The sequence below is a fragment of the Cervus canadensis genome, chromosome 13, assembly GCF_019320065.1.
Source record: "Cervus canadensis isolate Bull #8, Minnesota chromosome 13, ASM1932006v1, whole genome shotgun sequence".
NCBI classification, from domain to species: Eukaryota; Metazoa; Chordata; class Mammalia; order Artiodactyla; family Cervidae; genus Cervus; species Cervus canadensis.
Genome location: NC_057398.1, coordinates 4,742,460 through 4,767,880, shown reverse-complemented (window position 1 = coordinate 4,767,880; position 25,421 = coordinate 4,742,460). Strand labels below are relative to the sequence as shown.

At 37.8% G+C, this 25,421-nt stretch overlaps 1 protein-coding gene across 2 annotated transcripts; it reads left to right on the top strand.

The window, feature by feature from the left end:
- The first annotated feature begins 4,397 nt into the window (after positions 1-4,397).
- Positions 4,398-24,650, top strand: F13B (coagulation factor XIII B chain). 2 transcript variants are annotated; one of them, XM_043485349.1, is made up of 12 exons: positions 4,398-4,518; positions 6,133-6,333; positions 8,509-8,694; positions 11,005-11,181; positions 11,546-11,722; positions 14,676-14,855; positions 14,944-15,129; positions 16,013-16,195; positions 17,273-17,473; positions 18,328-18,510; positions 23,083-23,296; positions 24,435-24,650. In XM_043485349.1, exons 1-12 carry the CDS (start codon positions 4,455-4,457, stop codon positions 24,466-24,468), a joined length of 1,986 nt encoding a protein of 661 aa, XP_043341284.1. In that variant the 5' UTR covers positions 4,398-4,454; the 3' UTR covers positions 24,469-24,650. The 2 variants fall into 2 exon arrangements, with proteins under 2 accessions (XP_043341284.1, XP_043341285.1); XM_043485350.1 differs by lacking the exon at positions 11,546-11,722.
- Positions 24,651-25,421: the final 771 nt, after the last annotated feature.

Below are 25,421 nucleotides of genomic sequence, written 5' to 3'. Positions count from 1 at the left end.
AAAGTGAATAGGAACTAAAGAGCCTCTCGATGAGAGTCAAAGAGGAGAGTGAAAAAGTTGGCTTAAAGCTCAACATTCAGAAAACTAAGATCATGGCATCTGGTCCCATCACTTCATGGCAAATAGATGGGGAAACAATGAAAACAGTGAGACTTTATTTTGGGGGGCTCTAACATCACTGCAGATAGTGACTACAGCCATGGAATTAAAAGACACTTACACCTCGGAAGAAAAGCTATGACCAACCTAGACAGCATATTAAAAAGCAGGGCTATTACTTTGCCAACAAAGATCCGTCTAGTCAGAGCTATGGTTTTTCCAGTAGTCATGTTTGGATGTGAGAATTGGACCATAAAGAAAGCTGAGCACTGAACAATTGATGCTTTTGAACTGTGGTGTTGGAGAAGACTCTTGAGAGTCCCTTGGACTGAAAGGAGATTCAACCAGTCCATCCTGAAGGAAATCAGTCCTGAATACTCATTGGAAGGACTAATGCTGAAGCTGAAACTCCAGTATTTTGGCCACCTGATGGGAAGAACTGACTCATTGGAAAAGACGCTGGTGCTGGGAAAGATTGAAGGCAGGAGGAGAAGGGGAAAACAGAGGATGAGATGGTTGGATGGCATCACCAACTCGATGGACATGAGTTTGAGCAAGCTCTGGGGTTTGGTGATGGACAGGGAAGCCTGGCATGCTGCAGTCCATGGGGTTGCAAAGAGTCCAACGTGACTGAGCAACTGAACTGAACTGAATGTAATTTATTGTCCATACCATTTTTTTGACTTTATGCTTGAGAGGAAGAAATTGACATTGTGCATTCTATACTGAAATTGCTGAATTTTTCTCAGTAGGCAAGTGATTTTTTTTTTGAAGTTTTATTGTCTGTATAGCATCTAATTTTTGTTTATAGCAATGAAAGACTAAGACATTTAAAAATCTTTACTGATTAAGAAAATACTGCCTTTTGGGTTGTTTTTTGCTAGTAGCTAGACTTGCTAACAGGCTTTATTTTAATTTTTATATTGTTCACTCAGTCAAGAAAGAAAGATAATCTACTGTAGTTCTGCTTTCAACCAAGAGGGAAAACTCCTATGAAAGTACTTTACTTATGACTTCTTTATCAGAGGTAAAAATAGTGCAGATAAATATTTATTTATAATTTTTACTTGATGGTATATATATTTGTTGCTATGTGTAAAATATTTCAGCCTATGTAAAGGAAGAAGGAAATAGTCCAAAAACCTGCTTATTTCTAGAAATACTTATGGGGGTCTACCCAAAATAGTGCTTCTGCATCTTGCATAAATTATGGACCCTTTTTTTTTTTCCTCCAATTTTGCAAAAGCCTACTTCAGAAACAAGTCTTAGAGGGTAGAGTTTTATTCTGTGAATAACATTCTATCATTGCTACAGATAACTTTTATATTTAGGATAGTTGTGGTTTAGTTCCAATTATCTAAATGAAGATTCGAGAAGGAAATGGCAACCCAATCCAGTACTCTTGCCTGGAAAATCCCATGGACCGAGGAGCCTAGTAGGCTACAGTCCATGGGGTCGCAAAGAGTCCGACATGACTGAGCGACTTCACTTCACTTCACCTAAATGAAGAGGCATAAGAGACATGGGTTTGAGCCCTGGGTGGGAAAGATCCTCTGGAGGAGAGCATGGCAACCCACTCCAGTATTCTTGCCTGGAGAATCCCATGGACAGATTCTATAGTATTTGGGGTCGCAAAGAGTCAGACATGACTGAAGCCACTCAGCACCCACACACATGCACCTAAATGAGAACAAAACAAAATTTCATCTAAACTTTGCCTTTCCTTTGCCAAAGCATCATTAAGCTTCAACCTGTCGAGCATTGTAGAAGTATTAGAAACAGGCTCTTCCTGTGGTCAGTAGTCGTGATTGATCTTTATCAAGGTACATTCAGAGAATAGTCCAATGACTTTTATATTTATGTTAGCGATGCTATTAAAGACATAGGTTGCTCTGTGTCTTCCTTCTACTGTTACTTTCCCTGAGGCTACCTCTGCTCCATGGCCACTTTCCTACAAGCCCTCTCAATTCCACGTGTGTCCTCTCTGCTCTAAAATAGGTGATGATCTACTGGACAGGCAGAAGCCATCTGCCTTCCTCACGCGCAGGAGGCTTTCAAGTCAAATTCCACCCTGATTCATAGCCTTGCTGTCAGCGTGCAGATGTTCACTCTTCCACAACCTCCATCCTCCACATTTTGAGATGCTCTTTATTTCAGGGTTTGAGGTACACAGTATTTGCCTTGCCCAAGGCTCAGAATGTACACCTAAAATTTCTACATTTCTCTGTGAATTTCATGTCAAAAAATAATCTGCAAAAATGCTGAGTTAATGATATATTTGCTTTATTTTTTAGAGGAGCACACACAAATACCATTTACTTTTCAATGTGTCAAAAACGGACATGTGGATAGATGATTTTATAAGTTTAATAAAATTTTGATGGTAGAATCTAGTGGGGGAGGTTATGTTTGAAACTTTTCAAATTAAAAAATAATCAAAATAGGCAGAGGCCATCTTTATACCTTAACTGGAAGTCACTCAAATGTACAGAAAGAGTAGAATGGGTATGTAATCTGTGCCACATTAGCAAAGTGGAAAACTGCTCAGGGAAGGAGTTATTCACTACAGCCTCATACCAGGGTGAATCTCACAAGCAGAATGTTAAGTGAAAGAAGCCAGATATTTAAAAAAATACTCTAGGATTTCATATATATAGAATAAAACTGAGGGCTTCTCAGGTGGTGCAATTGATTAAGAATCTGCCTGCTCAACACAGGAGACACAAGAGATGAGGGTTCTATCCTTGGGTTGGGAAGATTCCCTGGAGTAAGAAATGGCAACGCATTTCCAGTATTCTTGCCTGGAAAATCCCATGGACAGATGGGCCTGGCGGGCTATAGTCCATGGAGTTGCAAAGAGTCAGATATGACTGAGCACACATGCACAACAGCCATCACAAAATAAAACCAGGCAAAACTGACCTATGCTGGTAGAAGTCAAAATTGTGTTTATCCTGGGAATGGACCTTGCCAGTGACCTGGGGTGGGAGGGAGTCAGAGGGATGGTGTATCCTGTCTCTTGTTCTGGGTGCAGGTTCACATGTATGTTCAGTTAGTGAGAATCCGTTGATCTGTGTACTAATGGTTCATGCACTTTCCTATTGTATTTTAATTAAAATTTCCAAAATTGAAATAATAGGACTTCCCACCTCACAGTATTATTTTGTAGTTTAAACTAAAGCCCTTTAGAATGTAAACTCCATGAGGGCAGTCATAAGAATCTGTTTTTTTTTACTGTTACTGCTGACTTAAAAAAAATGCACAATGTGGGGGTTGCAAGTTAAGTTTTATTTGGGCAAAATGAGGACTACAGCCCAGGAGACAGCATCTCAGACAGTTCCAGGAAGCTGCTTCGAACAGGTAGAGAGGAAGGTGAGCATATATGTGATTTTTGGTGAAGGGAGAGTACATGTAATCAAGCCTATATTTTTTGCAGAAGATTTCTGCTAGTCACGAGGAGTAGATGTCACCATGAAGGATCTCAGTGTACTTCTAGATATGAGGAGATATAAGAATTGGGCTCATAAAATCAGCTCTTGAAAATATCTAACTATCTGAAGACGTGTTCTGCCAGTTTTCCCAGAGCACAGAGTGCCTCATTTCTACTCTCTACCCTGAGTTCCCTCCCAGGGGTGTTGCAAGTCAGCCGCTGCAGTAACACAGGATTTAATCCTTGTGGAGGCAGAGGGCAAATGCCCATGGCAAGTACCAGTTTGTAGCTGACACTACAAACGCAAGACTAAAGCATGTCCTGGTAAACACCGGACTCTCAAAGCATTTCTCGTAAATGACAATTCAGCACACTGCTTATCTCATCACCTGCCACAGCATACAAACTCTCTCAACATGAGACTTTACAAGCAATAATAATATTCTATCACCGCTCGAAACAAGGCCACTTTTCCCTTTAGCAGCTCAGTCTAGACAACACTATTTTCATATCAGGGATCCAGTAACTCACAGACCTAAGTTCAATCCGTCAATTGATCAATGGTGGTGAAGAAATCAATGGCGACCAGTGAGCTTTAGTCCATGGACTTACAATGGGAAATTAAAGTCGAAAACTTAGCCTGCTTTCTATGCAGCTTGGGTTAATTATTTTTCTTTTCTTACTGTTACCCTTATTGGTGATCATGTTCTAATTGGTCTGTGGCATGAAAACTACTGTCCATTAACATGGTTGGGTATTTTTAGTATTATCCTAATCTATTTTAAATCAAGTATAAAGGTTGTTACAAAGGGACTTAGATGTTGTAAATAATTAACTTTTTTCCCATGAGAAGTATTGTGTACTTAATGAGGAGTCCCTAAGTACTTTTGAATGGTTAAAACTTTTATAAAACACACCACAGAAGATGAGGTCAAAAGGCTTGGCTTTGATTATCATATTAATCATCTCAGGAGAACTCCATGCAGAAGGTAAAACTAATTTTTAATATTCTTTATTCTCTAAAAATTATAAAGGGAAATTCTAACATTATTTCTTTTGAAATTTTGAATATAGTCTTTCATTTTTATGTACCAGTTTTATAAAAAAGATTCTTATAATTTGTTATAATATTTAGACAAACTTTTTGTTTTGGGAAAAACTACTAAACTATTCCTAAAGTAACATAACTTAGAAATCCAAAACAAGACCAAAAAAAAGAAAAAAGAAAACCTTTAGCATCTCTAGTTTTGAGGGCATAAGAGATCAGGATATAAATATCTTACAGGATATTTTAGACTAAAAGTATCATCATTTGAAGTTAAGTTAACCTTAATTCTAGTTTTAGACTAGAATCCATTCCTAACACCGCTAAGCTTGTATAATTTTAATTCTCTGTCCTTAGTGAGAGCTTAATGTGGGAAATTTGAAAAAGAACAAACCACAAATCATAAGCAAGATTTTTGATTCTTGATGCCTTAATTTTTATCCTAATTTATTCTTTGGTCGAAAGATACTGGAGGGGGTAGCCATTTCCTCCTTCAGGGGATCTTCCCGACACAGGGATTGAACCCACATTGCTTGCATCTCCTGCACTGGCAAGTGGATTTTTTTTTTTTTTTTTATCACTGCACCACCTGGGAAGCCCTTGATTGAATACATTAGGTAGTACAAATAATTAGTAGGACCATACAATTGAATATGTAAACAAGGACATGTCTGAGAATGAAAGCGGGGTTTAGTAACACTCAGGATGGCAGGGCTTACTCAGGACTGTCCAGAGAAGGGTGCGGGTGGACTCCCTGTTAGAAATCATCCTGCCCAGTCTGACTCATGTCGTGAGTGAGTGTGAGTGAGGCGGGCAGTGCACAAGGGTGGGCCCCTTAGGAGTAGTTCACGGTGTTCTCGGGCTGCAGGGATGGGAGACCAGGCAGGTCACTGAGTGTCAGCAAGAGGAATATACAGAGTAGGAAACCACAGCCATAATGCTCTTTTAAAACACTGGAGGGAATTTGCCGACTAAAATAGCCTACAGATTATCTATAACTGCTTTTAGTTGAATAGCTTACTACAAATTTTCTGCCAAAAGAGGTTTTGCAATTAAAATTATGAAATAGAATCATCTGATTTGATGCATTTAATTCTACAATAAGATAACTTTTATATGAATAGTTTCCTTTTATTTTTCTGTCTAAATAGGGAAAAAACAGCTGATATAATTGTCTATTAGCTATACCATGAGACATTGCAATATTCTAGCTAATTTTCTAATTATTGTGTGGTTATAATCTTCTTTCACACAAAGAAATGTCAGCTGTGTTCTATTTCTATTAGAGCATGCTGCTTGACAAAGTTAGGGGAAGCGTCTCTGAGGAAGTGGCCTACCCACACTAATTCTGAAGATTGGGAGTTGGGGTTGCTAGCAGATTAATTCTGATTGAAAAGTATTGTCACAAAAGTACCTTAAAACGTTAAGTAATAGGAAGTAAGTACTGGCTAAAGTGTCTGCAACCACTTTCAATTTTAAAATGTATTGTCACTTGATCACAAATTGCATGGTTTTAAATGTATTTTTCAGTGCGCAGCTTGTTGTTTACTCATTTCAGAGAAGCCCTGTGGTTTTCCTAGTGTGGAGAATGGAAGGATTGCCCAATATTACTACACTTTTGAAAGTTATTACTTTCCGATGAGGATAAACCAAAATCTGTCATTTTCCTGCTTGGTTGGTTATACGACTGCAACCGGCAAACGCGAGGCGCGGACCACGTGTACGGAGGCAGGCTGGTCTCCCCAGCCACAGTGCTTCAGTAAGTTGGCGGTGGGGCCAGTCTCATGTGATAACTCTCAAACAGACTAGCCGGTAAAGCTAGGGGCCCCAGAGGGCAGGTGTCTGAACCTTTCGGTAGGTAGGGACAAAACTATCGGCCCTCGGTCTTTTTTACAAAATGAAAGCATATTCTGAAATTCTATAAGTCGTGTTTTTCATTAAAATGCCATCTTCCTTATCTTTCTAAAAGCAGTTTTATCCATGTTTTTATTCTTGGCTGTGCTGGGTCTTCGTTGCTGCCTGGGCTTTCTCTAGCAGCCAGCAGGGGCTACTCTCTAGTTGCGGCGCGTGCGGTTCTCGTGGAGGTGGCCTCTCGTGTTTCAGAGCCGGGCTCTGGGCTCACGGGCTTCTCTAGTCGTGGCACGTGGGCTCCGCTGTTGAGGCTCCGGGGCTCTAGGCCACAAGCTCAAGCGGTGGCTCATGGGCTCAGCTGCTCCTCGGCATGTGGGATCTTCCCGAATCAGGGATCAAAGCCATGTTTCTTGCCCTGGCAGGTGAATTCTTTACAGCCGGGCCCCCAGGGAAGCCTCCTTATCTGTTCTTAATAATACTCTGAGAAGAGAATAAGGGCAATTATTGAAATTGTTGTCATCCATGGCAAGGAACAGACACACCATCTAGTTATTTTGAGGAATGAGGGACTTACACAGAATTCTTCGGGAGCCAGAAAACTATCTGACGCTTAGAAGTATAAGGTTATTACTCTAGTATTTTATCCTTTGAAAGACTCCTCCCTCTGTTGTATGACTTCACCTTGAATAATATCCATTGAACAATCTGTTTTTCTGAATTTTGAGTTCAAATTTGTGGAAAGGAAATCTGATTGGCAGAACCCAATATTTCATGTCAGGCTACACTAGAAACACTAGAGACTGTCAGCTGGTTTCCAGGGGGTCAGGTGACCTCTCTCTGATGACACAGTTCCCAAGCTCTGTTCTGCAGAGTAAGGGGCTTTGGTTGTGTCAGTTTCATTTAGAAGAAGTATGATGTTTATTTACAGTGGTTGATATGTCCAGTAAACATATCCATGTGGGATAATTATCCATTCCATGACTTGTGGACAGACCACCAAATTTAAGCGTTACACTTTTAGTGTTAACATGGATCATAGATTAACTGCAATAAATGAACCTCATTCATAACTAGAGCAAAAAAGTAAATTAAACATCTGAGATGAGATGCTGTGAGAGCAGTGAAGTAGGAGCTGGATGAGGATGAAGAGGGTCAGCACTGTGGGGTCAGGGTTAAGACATACCCTCTGCGGCCAGACTGCTCTGGGGGATCTGGCTCTACCACTGGGAAGTGGCTTCAACATTCTGGGCTGGACTTTCTCATCTATAAAATGGAAATCACACAACTTCAGCGAGGTAATCCCTATAGAGCGGTTCCACACAGCAAGTATGACATATTTAAACTAATACTAACCTTGGACAAATCTCTTTCACCTTTCTGAATTGGTTTATTATGAGGGTCCATTAATCATGCTCAAAAACTGATTGAACTCCATTCGACGCTAAGATAAATGTCCTATTCAACACATCACTGTCCCAAGTATTTACTAAAAATTAGCTCTGTGAACTCGAAGTAGCATGTCTGTGACTCAGTCACAGTCTACATAGACTGACTAAGGAGTCTTACTGTGCTCGTAGGCAATCAGAGGCTGAAAAAATAAATGAACACGATTTTCACAATAAATTGTCTGCAGGATTATATAAGGATTTATAGAGTAGGTCCATGTGCTTTAGTTACATGGTGTTAAATATTATCAAATGCAGTGGACTCAAAGTTTTAGGAAGTAAACCTAAAAGCAAATCCTTCTATTTCCCATTAATGGTGGTTAGAAGATCTCTGGATATATTTTCTAAAGTGGATGAGGTAGGGGTTGGGCTGACTGTGAAAATTGAAGTCAGTGCATACCAAGAATTTCAGTGTTAAACTGAATCAGCTTTTAAAGAGATACTTCCAAAATTAAAATAAATCAAGGAATTCCTTATTTAAAAATTCCTTATTTAAAATTCACAAGAAAGTGAATATTTTTTCTCCTTAAAACTCCAAGAATAACATTAAACTTTTGCATTGTTAGTTTTACAACTTACTAAAAAAAAAATCAAGCTTAATTTCATCAATTTAGAAAATAAATATTTTTCTCCCACAGAAAAGTGCCCTAAGCCTGACCTGAAGAATGGTTACATCTTTGATACAAAATTATCCTACAAAATACAAGAGAACCTGCGTTATCATTGTGCATCAGGATACAAAACCATCACAGGGCAGGATGAGGAAGTGGTTCAATGCCTTGCTGACGGGTGGTCTTCCCAGCCAACCTGTAGGAAGGAACATGGTACGTGTTTAAGAATCATCTCCTAAACCAGAAGACAAGAAAGAGCTTGGGAGTTTAGTAAGTTTAGTGCTTTCTTATATTGGCAGGTATTTTTATTTAAATATAGTTTAGTTTTTAGTATATCTACCAATGCAGGAAGTTATTATGTTGTTTCCTTCAAATGTTACGTGTTTCCTTCACCCAAGGGATCCCATCTTCCACAACACACTTACTCCAGGAATTCCTACTTTCTGCTAGTAAAAAAAAAAAAAAAGAACTGACATAAGATAAAAGAAAAGAACCTTAATGAACCTGTTTTTTGCAACATATATAAATGATTTCCTTCATTTGACAAGAATTTGAAATAACGCACATTACTTTATTCTGCCAGCCAATATCAGATAAGCCAATCATTTGAATATATGTGTGTGTGTGTGTGTGTGTGTGTGTGTGTGTGTATGTGTGTGTCATGAGAAAGGCTGGACTGGATGAAGGACAAGCTGGAATCAAGGTTGCTGGGAGAAATATCAATAACCTCAGATATGCAGATGATACCACTTATGGCAGAAAGCGAAGAAGAACTAAAGAGCTTCTTGATGAAAGTGAGAGTGACAATGTTGGCTTAAAGCTCAACATTTAGAAAACTAAGATCATGGCATCTAGTCGCATCACTTCATGGCAAATAGATGGGGAAACAATGGAAATGGTGAGAGACTTTATTTTTTTTTGGCTCCAAAATCACTGCAGATGGTGACTGCAAGCCATGAAATTAAAAGACACTTGCTCTTTGGAAGAAAAGTTATGACCAACCTAAGCAGCATATTAAAAAGCAGAGACATTACTTTGCCGACAAAGGTCCATCTAGTCAAGGCTATGGTTTTTCCAGTGGTCGTGTATGGATGTGAGAGTTGGACTGTGAAGAAGACTGAGTGCCAAAGAATTGATGCTTTTGAACTGTGATGTTAGAGAAGACTCTTGTGAGTCCCTTGGACAGAAAGGAGATTCAACCAGTCCATTCTGAAGGATATCAGTCCTGAATATTCATTGGAAGGACTAATGCTGAAGCTGAAATGCTGGTACTTTGGCCACTTAATGTGAAGAACTGACTCATTTGAAACGACCCTGATGCTGGGAAAGATTGAAGGCAGGAAGAGAAGGGGATGACAGAGGATGAGATGGTTGGATGGCATCACCGACTCACTGGACATGAGTGTGAGTAAGCTCTGGGAGTTGGTGAGCTACAGTCCATGGGGTTGCAAAGAGTCAGAAATGACTGAGTGATTGAACTGATGTGTATGAGTATATATATATTTAATATATATTAATATATTACAATAATATGTGTGATAATTTATATAATATATATTTATATAAATTTCAAGCTCTCAATTATATATAATATATATTATATATTTTATATAATTATAATATATATCACAGAGTTATGATGCATATTTTATATTATATAATGTTATATAATATTATATGTTGTATACTATATAACATATTATATGTTATATATGATATATAATATATGTTATTATATGTGTTATATATATAATTATCACAAAATTATATATATCTATATATAAATATAAATGTATATATATTTAAGTATATAATATATACAATACAATAACATATAATTTACATAATTATAAATTATATATTGTTATAATATATTATATTTAAATAATATATAATATAATGATATATAATATATCATTATTATTATTATCACAGAACTATGATATATATTATGTGTAAAATTTATATTTAATATGTAATTATAAAATATATAATAATATAATGTATATTATATAAGATATAATCTAATATAAATATAATACATAATATATAAATATATAATACATTATATGATATGTATTATATAATTATATATAAATATACATAAATATATAATATATAATAATGATGTATTATATAATATATAAATATATAATATATATTTGATATATACTTAATATATATATTTATATTTAAATTATACAAACGCACAGATGGGACATTATAAAAAAATTGTTAATGCACAAGCCTTCTGTTGAGTTGTGACCTTTGGCCAAATACACCAGAGTAGAATTTGAAGGACAGAAGACAGGTAGGGTTAGGACGCAGAGTGCATAAAAAAGGGACTCAGTGGACAAAGGCAAACTTTGATTATTTTTCAGTTTTGCTGAGAGTTGATTCTGTCATATGTTTGTTAATATTCAAAGAAAGTAAAAGTTGAAAATACTTTTTGAGATTTCCTTTTAATATTCTAGATTCAGGGATGAAGTCCATAAAACAAATGACTTTAATGTTTTGTTTTAGAAGCATGTTTGGCCCCTGAATTGCATCATGGAAATTATTTCACAGCACAGAAAACATTCAAAGTGAAGGACAAAGTTGGATACGAGTGTGCCTCTGGGTACCGCACGGCTTCTGGGAAGAGGACGGAGGAGGTGGAGTGTCGCCCGTATGGATGGGCCCTCACCCCACAATGTACCAGTAGGTTCTCCCTTGGAAGACAACTGCTTTCACTCTGAAAAAGTCCCTCCCAGAAATGGATGCGACTTGTTAGGCTAATTATGTTCCTTTTTCCTTAATTTTGCTTTTTTGCTTCTGATTTTAAAGATGTTGACAGTATGGCTTTCCTTTTTTCAATCTCTCAAAGAAGAAAGAATCCTCTTAGCTCAGATACTTAAAATGAGTTTATTGATATTTAATAAATGTATAAATTGACAAACTTTGCTGTGGATAATAGCAAAGTTGCTGATTTCTAATTCAGATATGGCATGTAAGTAATAAGTGGATTTTGTTCTAGCAGGAAAAATAACATGTCTTTGTTTTTTATTTGTTTTTTCATTTTTAGAATTAAAATGCTCTTCTTTAAGAGTAATAGAAAATGGTTATTTTCATCCTGTAAAGCAAACCTATGAAGAAGGAGATGTAGTTCAGTTTTTCTGTCATAAAAATTATTATCTAAGTGGCTCTGACTTAATTCAGTGCTATAACTTTGGTTGGTACCCAGAATCTCCTGTCTGTGAAGGTAACTTTTAAAATTTCATTCACAAATAAAATATTATGTCTGAATCAGCTTTAATTTCTATAAAAAATGTCTCTGATGATAAGTAAGCATTCTTCCAATTCCTATTTTTTAAAATAAATATAGTCTTTTAAATTACTGCTATTTTCAGCAATCTTTAATACATTTAATCTGAGTATATAATTAATATGCTTAATTTTTATGTTAGTCTGTAGAGTGGATATAGCTTTTAAATATATTGTTAAAAATCTGTAGTAAATTATAAATCTTTTATCGTAATGAATCGTTCTTCTTATTGGGAATTAACTACATCAATTGTGCCAGGGTGGAAGCTGTGTAAAGGTACTTTCTTATTCCTGGGCCACACATTCCCTGATGTAAAAACACAGGCTTCAAAGTAGTGGGACAAAGTGCAGAAAAAGCAGCAAGAAGTTACCCAGAGTGCAGAGGAAAACTGAAGGCTTCCAGGAGGAGCTGCCCTCACGTGGGACAGCGGTGGTTCCATTTGTGTCGCTGGCTGTGTTCAGGCAGGTGGGATGATTACCTGTTAGGAGACAGCAATTCGATAGTCATGTAATCACACTGCAGTGTTCCATGGAGAACGTTCTGGTCTAGCAGAAGACACAGATACAAAAGAGTAATTGATACCATGTGAAAAATGGTATCATAAAGTCAGGTGTAAGGTGTTCAAACAAGCACTGAAGCTTCTGACTGAGACCACATTTACAGAGGTGATGGATAATGTCTGATCTGGGCCTTAAAAGATAGGAAGGAGTTGGAGGATTGGGAGGGATGGGGAGACATAAAGGTCTTGATAGCCTCTGTTTTCTCTGTAATGTAGAAAATGCAGTCATGACTAACAGGCAGGAGAAAGGCAGGAAGGGAAAGCTTGGAAAGAGAGTGGTGACGATTGGAAGCAGTTGCTGGGAAGAATGAAAACCGAGTGACCAGGGGCTGTGTAGAGGGATTGCTCCAAACGGCCAGCGTTCTCTAAATGCACTCAACAATTTTTAATTTTTTTAAATTAAAAACATTCTTTCTAAAATTTTGCAGTGGTGCCTAAAAGCCTTGGTCTAACAGTAGAGAGAAAGATTGTTGGCAAATTTCCTGTAGCATATTATTTCAGAACTAAATGGCAGGGACTTCCCAGGTGGTCCAATGGTTAAGAATCTGCCTTCCAATGCAGGAGATGTGGGTTCAATCCCTGATCTCAGAACTAAGATCCCACATGCTCTGGGGCAACTATGCCCACAGAGCAGTTAGGAGCCCAAGTGCCACAGGGAAGACTAAGAGCCGCAGCAATGAAAAGATGCTGCATGCTGCAGCTAAGACCCAATGCAGCCAAAATAAATAAACATTAAAAAAAATAATAAAGGGCAAACCTACCTACTTATCACCTATTCCACCCTCCTCTCCCCGCACCGAAAATTAGTCAGATGCCAACGTCCATGCTATTTTTTTCTAGTAAATAGTCCTTAGATGTAAGATGGGCAGTATCGTAATCTGAATAATGCCTCCCTGCCCTCCCATCCCTGAGAGGATAAGATACTCATATACGACTCCCTGGAACCAGTGACTGTTCCCTTATGAAACAATGGGGACTTTGCAGATGTCATGGAGTTAAGGATCTTGAGATGGGGATAATAATCTGGGATTATCCATGTGGACTTTAAATGTAATCGCAACCATTAAAAGAGGAAGAGTGAGATTTCACTACAGAGGATCAAGTATGAAAGGTGACAGGGGAAGCAAAGGTTGGAGTGGAAAAGGAAGGAGTCACGAGCCGAGGTGAGCTGGCAGCCCCCGGGAGCTGCAGAGGCAGACAAGCCACTTCTTCCCTAAAGCTTCTCCCAACCCCCAGATCTCAGCCCAGTGAAGCCGATTCTGGACTTGGGTTTCCAGAACTGTAACAGAATAAACGTGTGGTATGTGAAGCCACTCCATTGTGGTGATTCGTCCCAGCAGTCGTGGGAAATGAATATAGTCAGTATTTTAGAATAGTTAAGAGGAGGAGATTTTAATTCATATAGACACAGGTTCAGGAATGCCAAGATCCACCACTTATTAATAATTTACTTACTTCTTAAGTTTTAGATCCTCTGTCTATAACATGGAGATGAAATAGTCCCCACTTAACAAAGTTATTTTAAGATTAAAGGAGATAATGAATGTAAAATTCTCTTTTTTTGTGTTCTATTGCATGAACTTAACAGCTTAAACCCTGGAGACGGAAACGGCAACCCACTCCAGTATTCTTGCCTGGGAAATCCCATGGACAGAGGAGCCTGGTGGGCTACTTTCCATGGAGTCATGTCCCTCAGACATGATTGAGTGACTGAGCAACAGCTTAAAACCACACACAAGTGTGGGTCAGCTGTAGCTGTGTGTCCATGTCTGGTGGAGCAATAGGCAAGCCACAGTGTCATCTGAGGTTGGACAGGGGAAGAACCTTGCATTCAAGCTTTCTGTGATCTGTGGCAGGTTTTGGAGCTTGGCGGCTACTGAGCCGAGGGTCTTAGTGCCTGCTGGCTGCCCCCTGGAGGCAGCCCTGTGCCCCTTGCCCCGTGGTCCTCCTCCCTCTTTGGAAGCTCACAGACAAGGCAGTTTCTCCTCCAGATCAGTAGGGGGACAGAGTCTCTCGGCAAGAAGGGCCTTGCCACACGGTGTTGCATGAACATGTGTGCGTGATCACACCTGCATCCTTGTGGCTGTGTTAAACACAGTCACATCATCTCATCATCTCCGCTGTGTTCATCAGTTAGAAGCAAGTCCCAGTTCCTGCTCCTGGGGAGGGCGTGACTCAAGGAAGTGACTCTCAGGATGTGGGGACCCCAGGGGTGACCCCAGTCTGCCTGCCAGACTTCTTAGGGCCTTTGGCACAGCCAATGTGCTTGTGAGATCTTAACTGTTATTTCTGGTGACTATACAACTAAACATCCTGATGTTTTTCCATAAGGAAGAAGAAACCGGTGTCCTCCTCCCCCTCTGCCTCTGAACTCCAAACTTCAAACGTACTCAGCCTCCTACCGTCATGGAGAAACAGTTCGTATAGAATGTGGACTTAACTTTGCCATGCAGGGAGCAGAAGAGATACGCTGTGAAAACGGGAAATGGACGGAGCCTCCCAAATGCGCTGGTTAGCAGCACCTCAAATAAGCTTTCCCTGACGTGAAACCTGCGTGTGGAGCTAAATGGTCTCTTCTCTCTCATTCGTCCCTTTTCAGAGGACAAGCAGAGGGTGACCTGTGAGGCCCCACCCTCGGTGGGGAACGGCTCAGCAAACCCAACCTCCGAGGTTTATCACAGCGGGGATAAGGTGACATACGTGTGTGAGAGGGGGTATCACCTCCGTGGACCAGGGGAAATAACGTGCAACCGTGGGAAATGGACCCTTCCCCCTGAGTGTGTTGGTATGTGTGCTGCGTGTCATATCCAGAGCTAAGCCTAGCGTGTAGAATTTTCATTCTCTTTGTTTAATCCACACGCTTATAGCAATAGTCCATTGCTTAGAAGAGTTTGACATGCACAGATAGAGCACCTATTCTGCCATTTTTCTGGAGCATATGAAGCTCTCTGTAGATTCGTATTTTTAATCCAATATAAAGAATAGGAAAACAATTTTTGAATGTCCTGATTCTGATATTTTTGCATCTGTGCATTCTGACTCCCCCACCCTCTGAGCCATGTACCTGGCCTTTCATTTAACTCAAGGACACGACCAGGTTACAACTCCGGGATGCTACCCTTCCTGTCTTCCTCATTTCTTGTCCAGATCCTGGAGAGACCTCCACATGTTTACCAAGGATAACTATTGCATAAGAGAAAAGCTACTAAGGATGCTGGAGAAATTAGCGGAGTAAAAGCAAAACTCTTACAGACAGAAAAATGAAACTTTTTATCCATGGGTTGATTGAGATCTGAGATGAAGAGGAGGAGAAGGAAAAAATAAAACAGGATAATGACAAATGACAGTTTTAGAACAGACCATAATCTTTAGGTCAAAGAACACTCTTTACCTTTCCACACATCTTAAGAATATCTATAGCATGATTCCTTTGTAAGCCAGAAAAAGACCCATACTTGTTCTTCAGCAAAACATTTTCTATTTTGTTTTGCTTAGTAAATCGTAATAATACATAGCTGAATGATGTTTCTCTAATTTCTGATGAATTCAGAAATCAATTGTCCTAAATGACATAGTACAAGTATTGAAGGACGATTGTGTGGGCAACTGTATTATGTCATTATGTTATTATAAGTTCATGTTAATCTAAAAGTAACCTCTTTTCTTAGAAAATACTGAGAATTGTAATCCTCCACCTGATGTAATAAATGGGGCTATTATTGGTGAATTATTGGCAAGCTACCCAACAGGATCCTCTGTGGAATATAGATGCAATGAATATTACTTATTGAGAGGAGCAAAAATATCTCATTGTGAACAAGGAAGATGGTCATCACCACCTGTTTGCTTAGGTAAGATAGAGAACACATTGAATTAAAACAAATTTCCCCCCTGCTTTATTGAGATGCAGTTGACATATAACATTGTATGGATTTGAGGTGTACAGTGTGATGATTCTATACACACACTGTGAAATTATTACACAATAAAGTTGGTTTACATATCCTTCACCTCGAGTAATTTAGGGGGCTGTTGTCATGATGAGAGCATTTAAGGTCCACTCTTTTGGTGTCTTTTAAGGGTACCAAATAATATTGCTAACTATAGTCACCACAGGGCTTACCAGGTGGTGCTAGAGGTAAAGAACCCACCTGCCAATGTAGGAGACATAAGAGATGTGGGTCCAATCCCTGGGTCAAGAAGATCCCTTGGAGGAGGAAATGGCAACCCACTCCAGTATCCTTGTCTGGAGAACCCCATGGACAGAGGAGCCTGGCAGGCTACAGTCCATGGGATCGTGAAGAGTCATACATGACCAAAGCGACTTACCATGCATGCACACCCAAGCCTATCTCCACCACCTTACCTAGAAGCATAACCTCCCTTCCCTCAGCTCTGTGACAGCCCCTCCCCTCCACTCTTCATTCTTCTACCTCACTTATATATGTCGTTTAAAGATGGACAAATAAGATCCATATATTTAGTACATTTATTGTTTATTGTATTGCATTTCTCCCAGTTAGAAGGCAATCTTCATGAAGTCAAGGAGCTTTGTTTTATTTGCTGATAAATATCAAGTGACAGGTGTCCCACAAATATAACACAATAAGTACATTTTCTGTTTGAAGGTTTTTATTTTATAGAAAGGAAATCATGACAGATCTAAGTGGTTGCTGGTCCTAAACAATATTTTTAATATTTCAAATTAATTGGTTTTAATTTATGGTATAACAGAGTTATATGAAATATATAAATTCACTTGATAGTAATGTAATGGATACTTTATTGTGTATGTGAAGAGCTTTAATAATGCAAACCGGTAAGTATAAAATACTGCTTTTGATGCTCATCATAATTTTATTGTAAAAATATATCACTCTCATTCTTGTAAGATAAGAAAAGAATTTAAAACAGTCTTTGTTTTACAGAGCCGTGTACTGTTAACATGGGTGACATGCGCAGAAATAACGTGCAGATGAAGTGGAGTTATGAGGGAAAGATCTTACATGGAGATTTAATCGATTTTGTATGTAAGCAGGGATATGAGCTGTCTCCATCAACCCCACCCTCTGAATTATCTGTGCAGTGTAATAGAGGAGAAGTGAAATATCCTTCATGTATTAGAAAAGGTAAAACAACAGTGCTTCCTGACTTCCCTGATGGTCCAGCGGTGAAGGCTTTGTTAATTTCACTGCAGGGGCCTCATTTTCCGATCCCTAGTCCAGGAAAGTTCTGCGTGCTGCAGCCAAGGAAAAAAGCAAACAGTGCTTCCTGATAATTTCTTAGGTGACCAATATCACAGGTGATCGATATGGTTCAAAGGATAAGACCCTAAGCTATCTACTACCCTCACCATCCAATCTATAAAACTGGGAATGAGCTGATCAATTTCCAGTTAGTACATACCCTTAAATAGGATGACAACGAAGACGTCTTTTAACTTCATAAGTCAATTTTATAAAAGGAGAAATCATGAGATTTTGCAAATGTCACCAGACTTTCAGAGGATGGATCACTTTCTTGTGAGCAATCAGTAAGCTTGTAAAACTCACCTCAGGGTGAGCTAGAGAGCGTTGTCTCAGAAGGGAACTTGAAGTAGAGGGAGAGAATTTGTGGACTCCTTAGACAGGAGACTGTCACTTTTAGTAAGGAAAAAAGGAAGAGAATGCATTCAGAAACATGTCTTTGAGACAGATCTTACTTGCTTTCACTTTTGGAAGACAGAAAGGGGAAAAGTAAAATCATGATGGTTAATACTTTGCTAATTTTAAATGTGTATTTAATGCTATGAGATTCTAATTGCAATCATAAATTTTATGTGTGAAGTGATGGCACAAAATGTTTTTGATATTTAAAAACTACTTGAGAGTTGTCTTAAAAATGCTTGGACATGAAATATCTTGTTTTATTTCTGTAACAGTTATAAAAGCACTGGCCACCTACTGTAGCAATTCATTGTGGACTTTAACAATTGTTTTTGCAGAATCTAAAAGAATGTGTGCATCTCCCCCAGCTATTAAAAATGGAGTTATTAAGAGTTCAATACTCAACGCCTATGAAAACGGTTCTTCAGTGGAATACATATGTTTTGAGCACCATTTCCTTCAAGGAGCTAAGGAGTCCTATTGTTTAGAGGGCGTGTGGACTACACCACCATCGTGTTTGGGTATGTAGTGCTACATGTGTCTCTATTTGTTCAAATTGAGCCATATTTTCCACTTTCTCTTCTCTTTGAGGTGATATAACACTAATATAGGATGAGATGGTTGGATGGCATCACCGACTCAATGGACATGGGTTGGTAGACTTTGGCAGTTGGTAATGGACAGGGAGGCCTGGCGTGCTGCGGTTCATGGGGTCACAAAGAGTCAGACACAACTGAGTGACTTAACTGAACACTAATATAACACTTAAGTTTGCATTTGTTTTATTTAATTAGTGTGCCTGTTTATTTACTGGTTTCTACTCTTTGCTCTAGATTTGGTTATTACATGTGCTTATTCGCTCAGTCGTGTCCAACTCTTTGCAACCCATGGACTGTAGCCCTGCAGGCCCCTCTGTCCATGAGATTGTTCTCAGGCAAGAATACCAGAACAGGTTGCCATTTTCTACTCCAGGGGATCTTCCCAACCCAGGAATCGAACCTGTGTCTCTTGCGTCTCCTGCATTGGCAGGCAGATTCTCTACCACTAGTGCCACCTGAGAAGCCCCAGGTGATCCTCTAGATCACCAATAACGGAAATCCAGCCCTCCTAATGCGTACTTTTTAAGTACAAACCATACATCAGCTACAGGCTTAGCAGGACCTACAGGGTGTATAAGCCATGCGGTGTGTGTAACCAGGCTAACTGCAGTCAGTGTGTTATTGGTGCTGCTAGGAAACATGAGGACAGCAGGAGCAAATATAGGAATGGCCTCCTCAATCTAGAAGATGAAACACGTTCATGCCTCGTTAGCAAGGCATCCTATAGAAGTAACAATATTTCCCAAGATTCTCAGGAGTCATAAAATAGCATATTTTTAAATAAAAAGAAAAATTTCTTTGTGTTTATATCTGACTTTCATTTATTTTCTTATTTCACTGTCTTGGACTTTTGTACAATGCTGAATAGCAGAAGTGGTGAGTATCCTTGTGTTCAATCTTATAAGTAAATCTTCCAGTATTCTTCTTGAAATATGGTGTTACAAATACTTATAAAAATCAAATTAAAGATACAGAAGCCACCTATTTCTATTTTGTTAAAAGTTTAAAAAAAAAACCTCAGTGACTTTAATTTTAGCTGTATCTGTAGAAACAATCATATAATTATTATCTTTGCTCTTTCTTCCCCCTGGAATTACATTGCTTCTTTTTGAAGGTTAAAGCATGTTTGCATTTCTGTAATAAATCTCACATAATTGTGATGAATTATGCTTTTTATATACTGCTGAATTTTATTTGCTAATATTCTACGTATGATTAATGTATCTTTTTCATGTGAGAGATTGGTTTGTTATTTTCCTTTGGGGTTAGGTTCTGCTAACCTCATATGAGTTGAAAAGTATTCCCTCTTATCAATTCTCTGGACTTTGTCTAGGAGTGATACTATTTCTTTCTTAATAATTTTAAGAATTTATCAGAGATATCACCTGAGCCTTGAGGATTTTGGGGTTTTTTTTTTTTTGAGGAAAGATTTCAATGACAGCTTCAGTTTGTTTAAAAAATACCAGGTTATTATCTCTTCTCTCAGTTTCAGTAGGAAGTGGTTTGTATTTGTCCACTATACCTAAATTACCAAATGTGTTGGCATAATGTTCATAACATCCTTTTACATTCTTTTTAGTGCTTTAGTGATGTGTCTTTAGTGCTGTGAAGATGTATCTCTTTCTTGACATATCTTGCTGCTGCTGCTGCTAAGTCGCTTCAGTTGTGTCCGACTCTGTGCGACCCCATGGACTGCAGCCCACCAGGCTCCTCCGTCCATGGGATTCTCCAGGCAAGAGTGGGGTGCCATTGCCTTCTCCAGAACATATCTTGCTACAGGTCTATAAACTCTATTAGTCCTTTCAAGAGCCAATATCTTCATTTTTTTGATACTTTCTTCATATGTTGCTGTTTAATTAATTTGTATTTTTGTCTTTTTTTCATTTATTTATATTAATTGGAGGCTAATTACTTTACAATATTGTAGTGGTTTTTGCCATACATTGATATGAACCAGTCATGGATTTACATGTGTTCCCCATCCTGAATCCCCCTCCCATCTCCCTCCCCATCACATCCCTATGGGTCATCCTAGTGCACCAGCCCTGAGCACTTGTCTTATGCATCAAACCTGGACTGGTGATCTGTTTCACAATTGACATTATACATGTTTCAATGCTATTGATTGATCTCAGATCATCCCACCCTCGCCTTCTCCCATAGAGTCCAAAAGTCTGTTCTATACATCTGTGTTTCTTTTTCTGTCTTTCATATAGGGTTATCATTACCATCTTTCTAAATTCCATATATATGCATTAGTATACTGTATTGGTGTTTATCTTTCTGACTTACTTCACTCTGTATAATGGGCTCCAGTTTCATCCATCTCATTAGAACTGATTCAAATGAATTCTTTTTAATGGCTGAGTAATATTCCATTGTGTATGTGTACCACAGCTTTCTTATCCATTCATCTGTTGATGGGCATCTAGGTTGCTTCCATGTCCTGGATATTATAAACAGTACTGCGATAAACATTGGGGTACACATGTCTCTTTCAGTTCTGGTTTCCTCAGTGTATGTGCCCAGGAGTGGGATTGCTGGGTCATATGGCAGTTCTATTTCCAGCTTTTTAAAGAATCTCCACACTGTTCTCCATAGTGGCTGTACTAGTTTGCATTCCCACCAACAGTGAAAGAGGGTTCCCTTTTCTCCGCACCCTCTCCAGCATTTGTTGCTTGTAGACTTTTGGATAGCAGCCATTCTGACTGGCGTGTAATGGTACCTCGTTGAGGTTTTGATTTGCATTTATCTAATAATGAGTGATGTTGAGCATCTTTTCATGTGTTTGTTAGCCATCTGTATGTCTTCTTTGGAGAAATGTCTGTTTAGTTCTTTGGCTCATTTTTTGATTAGGTCGTTTATTTTTCTGGAATTGAGCTTCAGGAGTTGCTTGTATATTTTTGAGATTAATTATTTGTCTATTGCTTCATTTGCTATTATTTTCTCCCATTCTGAAGGCTGTCTTTTCACCTTACTTATAGTTTCCTTTGTTGTGCAAAAGCTTTTAAGTTTCATTAGGTCCCATTTGTTTATTTTTGCTTTTATTTCCAATATTCTGGGAGGTGGATCATAGAGGATCTTGCTGTGATGTTATGTTGGAGAGTGTTTTCCTTATGTTCTCCTCAAGGTGTTTTATAGTTTCTGGTCTTACATTTAGATCTTTAATCCATTTTGAGTTTATTTTTGTGTATGGTGTTAGAAATTGTTCTAGTTTCATTCTTTTACAAGTGGTTGACCAGTTTTCCCAGCACCACTTGTTAAAGAGGTTATCTTTTCTCCATTGTATATTCTTGCCTCCTTTGCCTAAGATAAGGTGTCCATAGGTATGTGGATTTATCTCTGGGCTCTCTATTTGTTCCATTGATCTATATTTCTGTCTTTGTGCCAGTACCATACTGTCTTGATGACTGTGGCTTTGTAGTAGAGCCTGAAGTCAGACAGGTTGATTTCTCCAGTTCCATTCTTTTTTCTCAAGATTGCTTTGGCTATTCAAGGTTTTTTGTATTTCCATACAAACTGTGAAATTATTTGTTCTATTTCTGTGAAAAATACCGTTGGTAGCTTGATAGGGATTGTATTGAAACTATAGATTGCATTGGGTAGTATACTCATTTTCACCATGTTGATTCTTCCAATCCATGAACACAGTATATTTCATCAGAGCAGAAAAAGAAATAAAAGGAATCCAGATAGGAAAAGAAGAAGTAAAACTCTCACTGTTTGCAGATGACATGATCCTCTATGTGGAAAACCCTAAAGACTCTACCAGAAAATTACTAAAGCTAATCAATGAATATAGTAAAGTTGCAGGATATAAAATTAACACACAGAAATCCCTTGCATTCCTATACACTAACAATGAGAAAACAGAAAGAGAAATTAAGGAAACAATACCATTCACCATTGCAATAAAAAGAATAAAATACTTAGGAATAAATCTACCTAAAGAAACAAAAGACCTATAAATAGAAAACTACAGAACACTGATGAAAGAAATCAAAGAGGACACAAATAGATGGAGAAATATTTTTGTCTTTATTATTTCCTCTCTTCCACTTTCTTGGATTGAGTCAATGTCGAGAGTCCAGCTTGTTTCTACCTTTCCATAAAATACTATCTGTCCAGCAATTGATGGTTTGTCCCATGAATGTTTTATTTGTACTTTCTGAAGAAGAAAGAGGGGGGGAAAAACTATTTCAATGACTATTACTACTAATCAATATTTTCTAAAAACATCTTATTTTGCTGTCTTTGAAAAACTTAATGGCATAAAACTCAGTAAACTGGTAGGATGTAACCTTTTTCCAAATTCAAGGCAACAGAGATAAATAACAGACTGCTTTCTGTGACCTTTGTGTATATTTTCTGACTTGAATGTTAGTTCTAACTTACTCACTGCTCTAATGCCTGGGAATTTTAAGGTCATTATGAGAAAGCAATACAGTGGCTAATACTGAAAGGCATCAAGATAGTTTTTTTTTTTCCCCCCAGAGCCTTGCACTTTATCTTTTGATACAATGGAAAATAATAATTTACTCCTGAAATGGAATTTTGACAACAGACCATATATTTTCCATGGCGAGTATGTTGAGTTTCTTTGTAAGAGAGATACTTACATAGCTGGGTTTCCGGGTCCTGTATCTGAATTCCGAGTGCAGTGTGACAGAGGACAATTTAATTACCCAAGATGTGTTCAAAGAGAAAGGTAAGAAGAGATTTGTGCCTCCAACTATTCTTTCTTTCTGTTCAGATTGTTATTCATGAGATTCATTATGCTATAAATTTCAGACATATTAGGTCCTGCAACACTCCTACTTTATGGTCATTATAGAGGGGGGGAAATGTTTATTTTTTTTTAAAGCAAGAGAACTCCAAGAAGCTTTAGCTAATTCAACAAGCTTTCTGGGTGGTCTAAGATCAAAGTCCTGTTTGCTATTTGGTATTTGTGTCTCTTTGGCCATTGGATAGATAAACCAATTTATATGAGTCACATCTAAATGTGGAAAAATTAACCTATATGTTCTGAGATAAGAGAACATATTCTCTCTGCCACATTTTCTACCATTTCCCATAGAAGTGCATGTATAAGCAACAATGATGGGAAGCATAGCTGGACAAACTTTCTACTGAGGGAGGAGCATGTTAATAACAATGATGAGATTATGGCATTTATTTTCAGGAACACATTTCTATATAAGAATTTGGAAGTTTTTTCTGACATGCTGTTACATAGCAATTTTAAAATATATTTTCTATTACTTGATCAATGGAAAACAATCCCATTTTTTTCTCAGAAAAATGTTACAATAATGCAATAAAATAATAGAATTAATTTTATCAGGTCAGAATTTTGAGATACATTGTAAAATGGGAATTATATTCTATGTTCAACTAAGAATATTTTTAAATTACTTAATGGCAAAGTACATGTGGTACTCTTCTAGTGATTATAATGAGCTATATGAACTACATAAGAAGCATTCACAAGACACACAGGTGTAAAACTTTTTTATTTTTTATTGCAATGAAAATGAGAGTTGAAAAATGTATGTGCTAGTTAAATTTTTTATTATATATTGCATTTCCCATTTCTAAGACAAAAAAGAATATGCAACTTAGAAAAATAGCAGAAAATGGTATTAGTGTAGTTAATGACATTGAGTTTTTAAAAAGAAATTGGTGGTATAATTTATCAAGGATGGTTACCTGCTTTTATCAGTACCTCATTAAAACAAGGACCAATTATGTGAAATAGTGAATGGTTAAGATTGTAATAAATACTTGACCAGAAATGATGCTTATTTCAACTCCCTCCCCCTTTTCTCTTTTTCATTCTTATCAAGGATGTTGTCTCATCAAGAACCCTTAAGGACATAAAAATGAACGGCATAAGAGGAACAGCATTTTGACACACTATGAAGTCTTTTATAAAACATAATTGTTAGAAGAAAACTGTTGAATAAAAACCTCTAAGTTTTTACTTTCATGAAGATTTGACTCTAAACTGTTTACACAGGATATTTTCTATAAATAAAAGCCAGATATATTGTTTTATTTCTCGTTTGGTTGACTCTCCATGTGACTTCATCTTTGCTGAATGTCTTCCATCTATTAAAAAATCGATCTACACATCAAAATATTTCTGGTTCCTAAAGCCCATTCACTGGGCTATACTGTCCTCAATATATGTGCAGGAATTCACATTTGTCTTTGTAATCTTTGTTATATTAGAGTTTTCTGTTACTTTTAGTTCAATATTTATGTCAGTACAAAAGAACCAACCTGACTAGAGTTGTGAAACTATACATTATGTTAGAGGATTTACTTTATTAAATGCAGATGAGACTGCCCTTCAGACTTTCGAAGGATAAAGAACTTTTAAAATTAACTGTATTATTAGCTACAAGGTTAGTAATCAAATTGTGAGTTAGTGACCCATCCACCTATTCAAATGTTGCCCACAGAACACAGTTATGAAAAGAACAACACTTGTTATTTTTATATTACATAATTTTAATTATTTTCTAGATCAGGTCATTATTGGAACCTTGCAGATTTGAAAATCTGAGATCAATGAGACCTACAAGCACCAAAAGATAGTGTGTCTGTAATACTAGGATCTATTGGAGTCCTAAAACACCACAAGGTCACTTTTCAGTGTGAAGGAAAGTTATTTGTCCAATCGCTATTGCAGCTTATTCACAAGCACCTCTGGTTCCAGTCCCTTGTTAGGATTGGTTGTTGTTACCAGAACCACACATTTTCCTCTCTAGAAGCTGTACAGTTCGTCTAACTCAAGAAGTAATTTTTCCGGTATGATGACATTCTTC

Coding starts and splice junctions, on each gene's coding strand:
- F13B (XM_043485349.1), top strand. CDS start 4,455: ATGAGGTCAAAAGGCTTGGCTTTGATTATCATATTAATCATCTCAGGA. Junction 6,334..8,508: donor TCCCCAGCCACAGTGCTTCA/GTAAGTTGGCGG, acceptor TTTCTCCCACAG/AAAAGTGCCCTAAGCCTGAC. Junction 18,511..23,082: donor TACACCACCATCGTGTTTGG/GTATGTAGTGCT, acceptor TTTTCCCCCCAG/AGCCTTGCACTTTATCTTTT.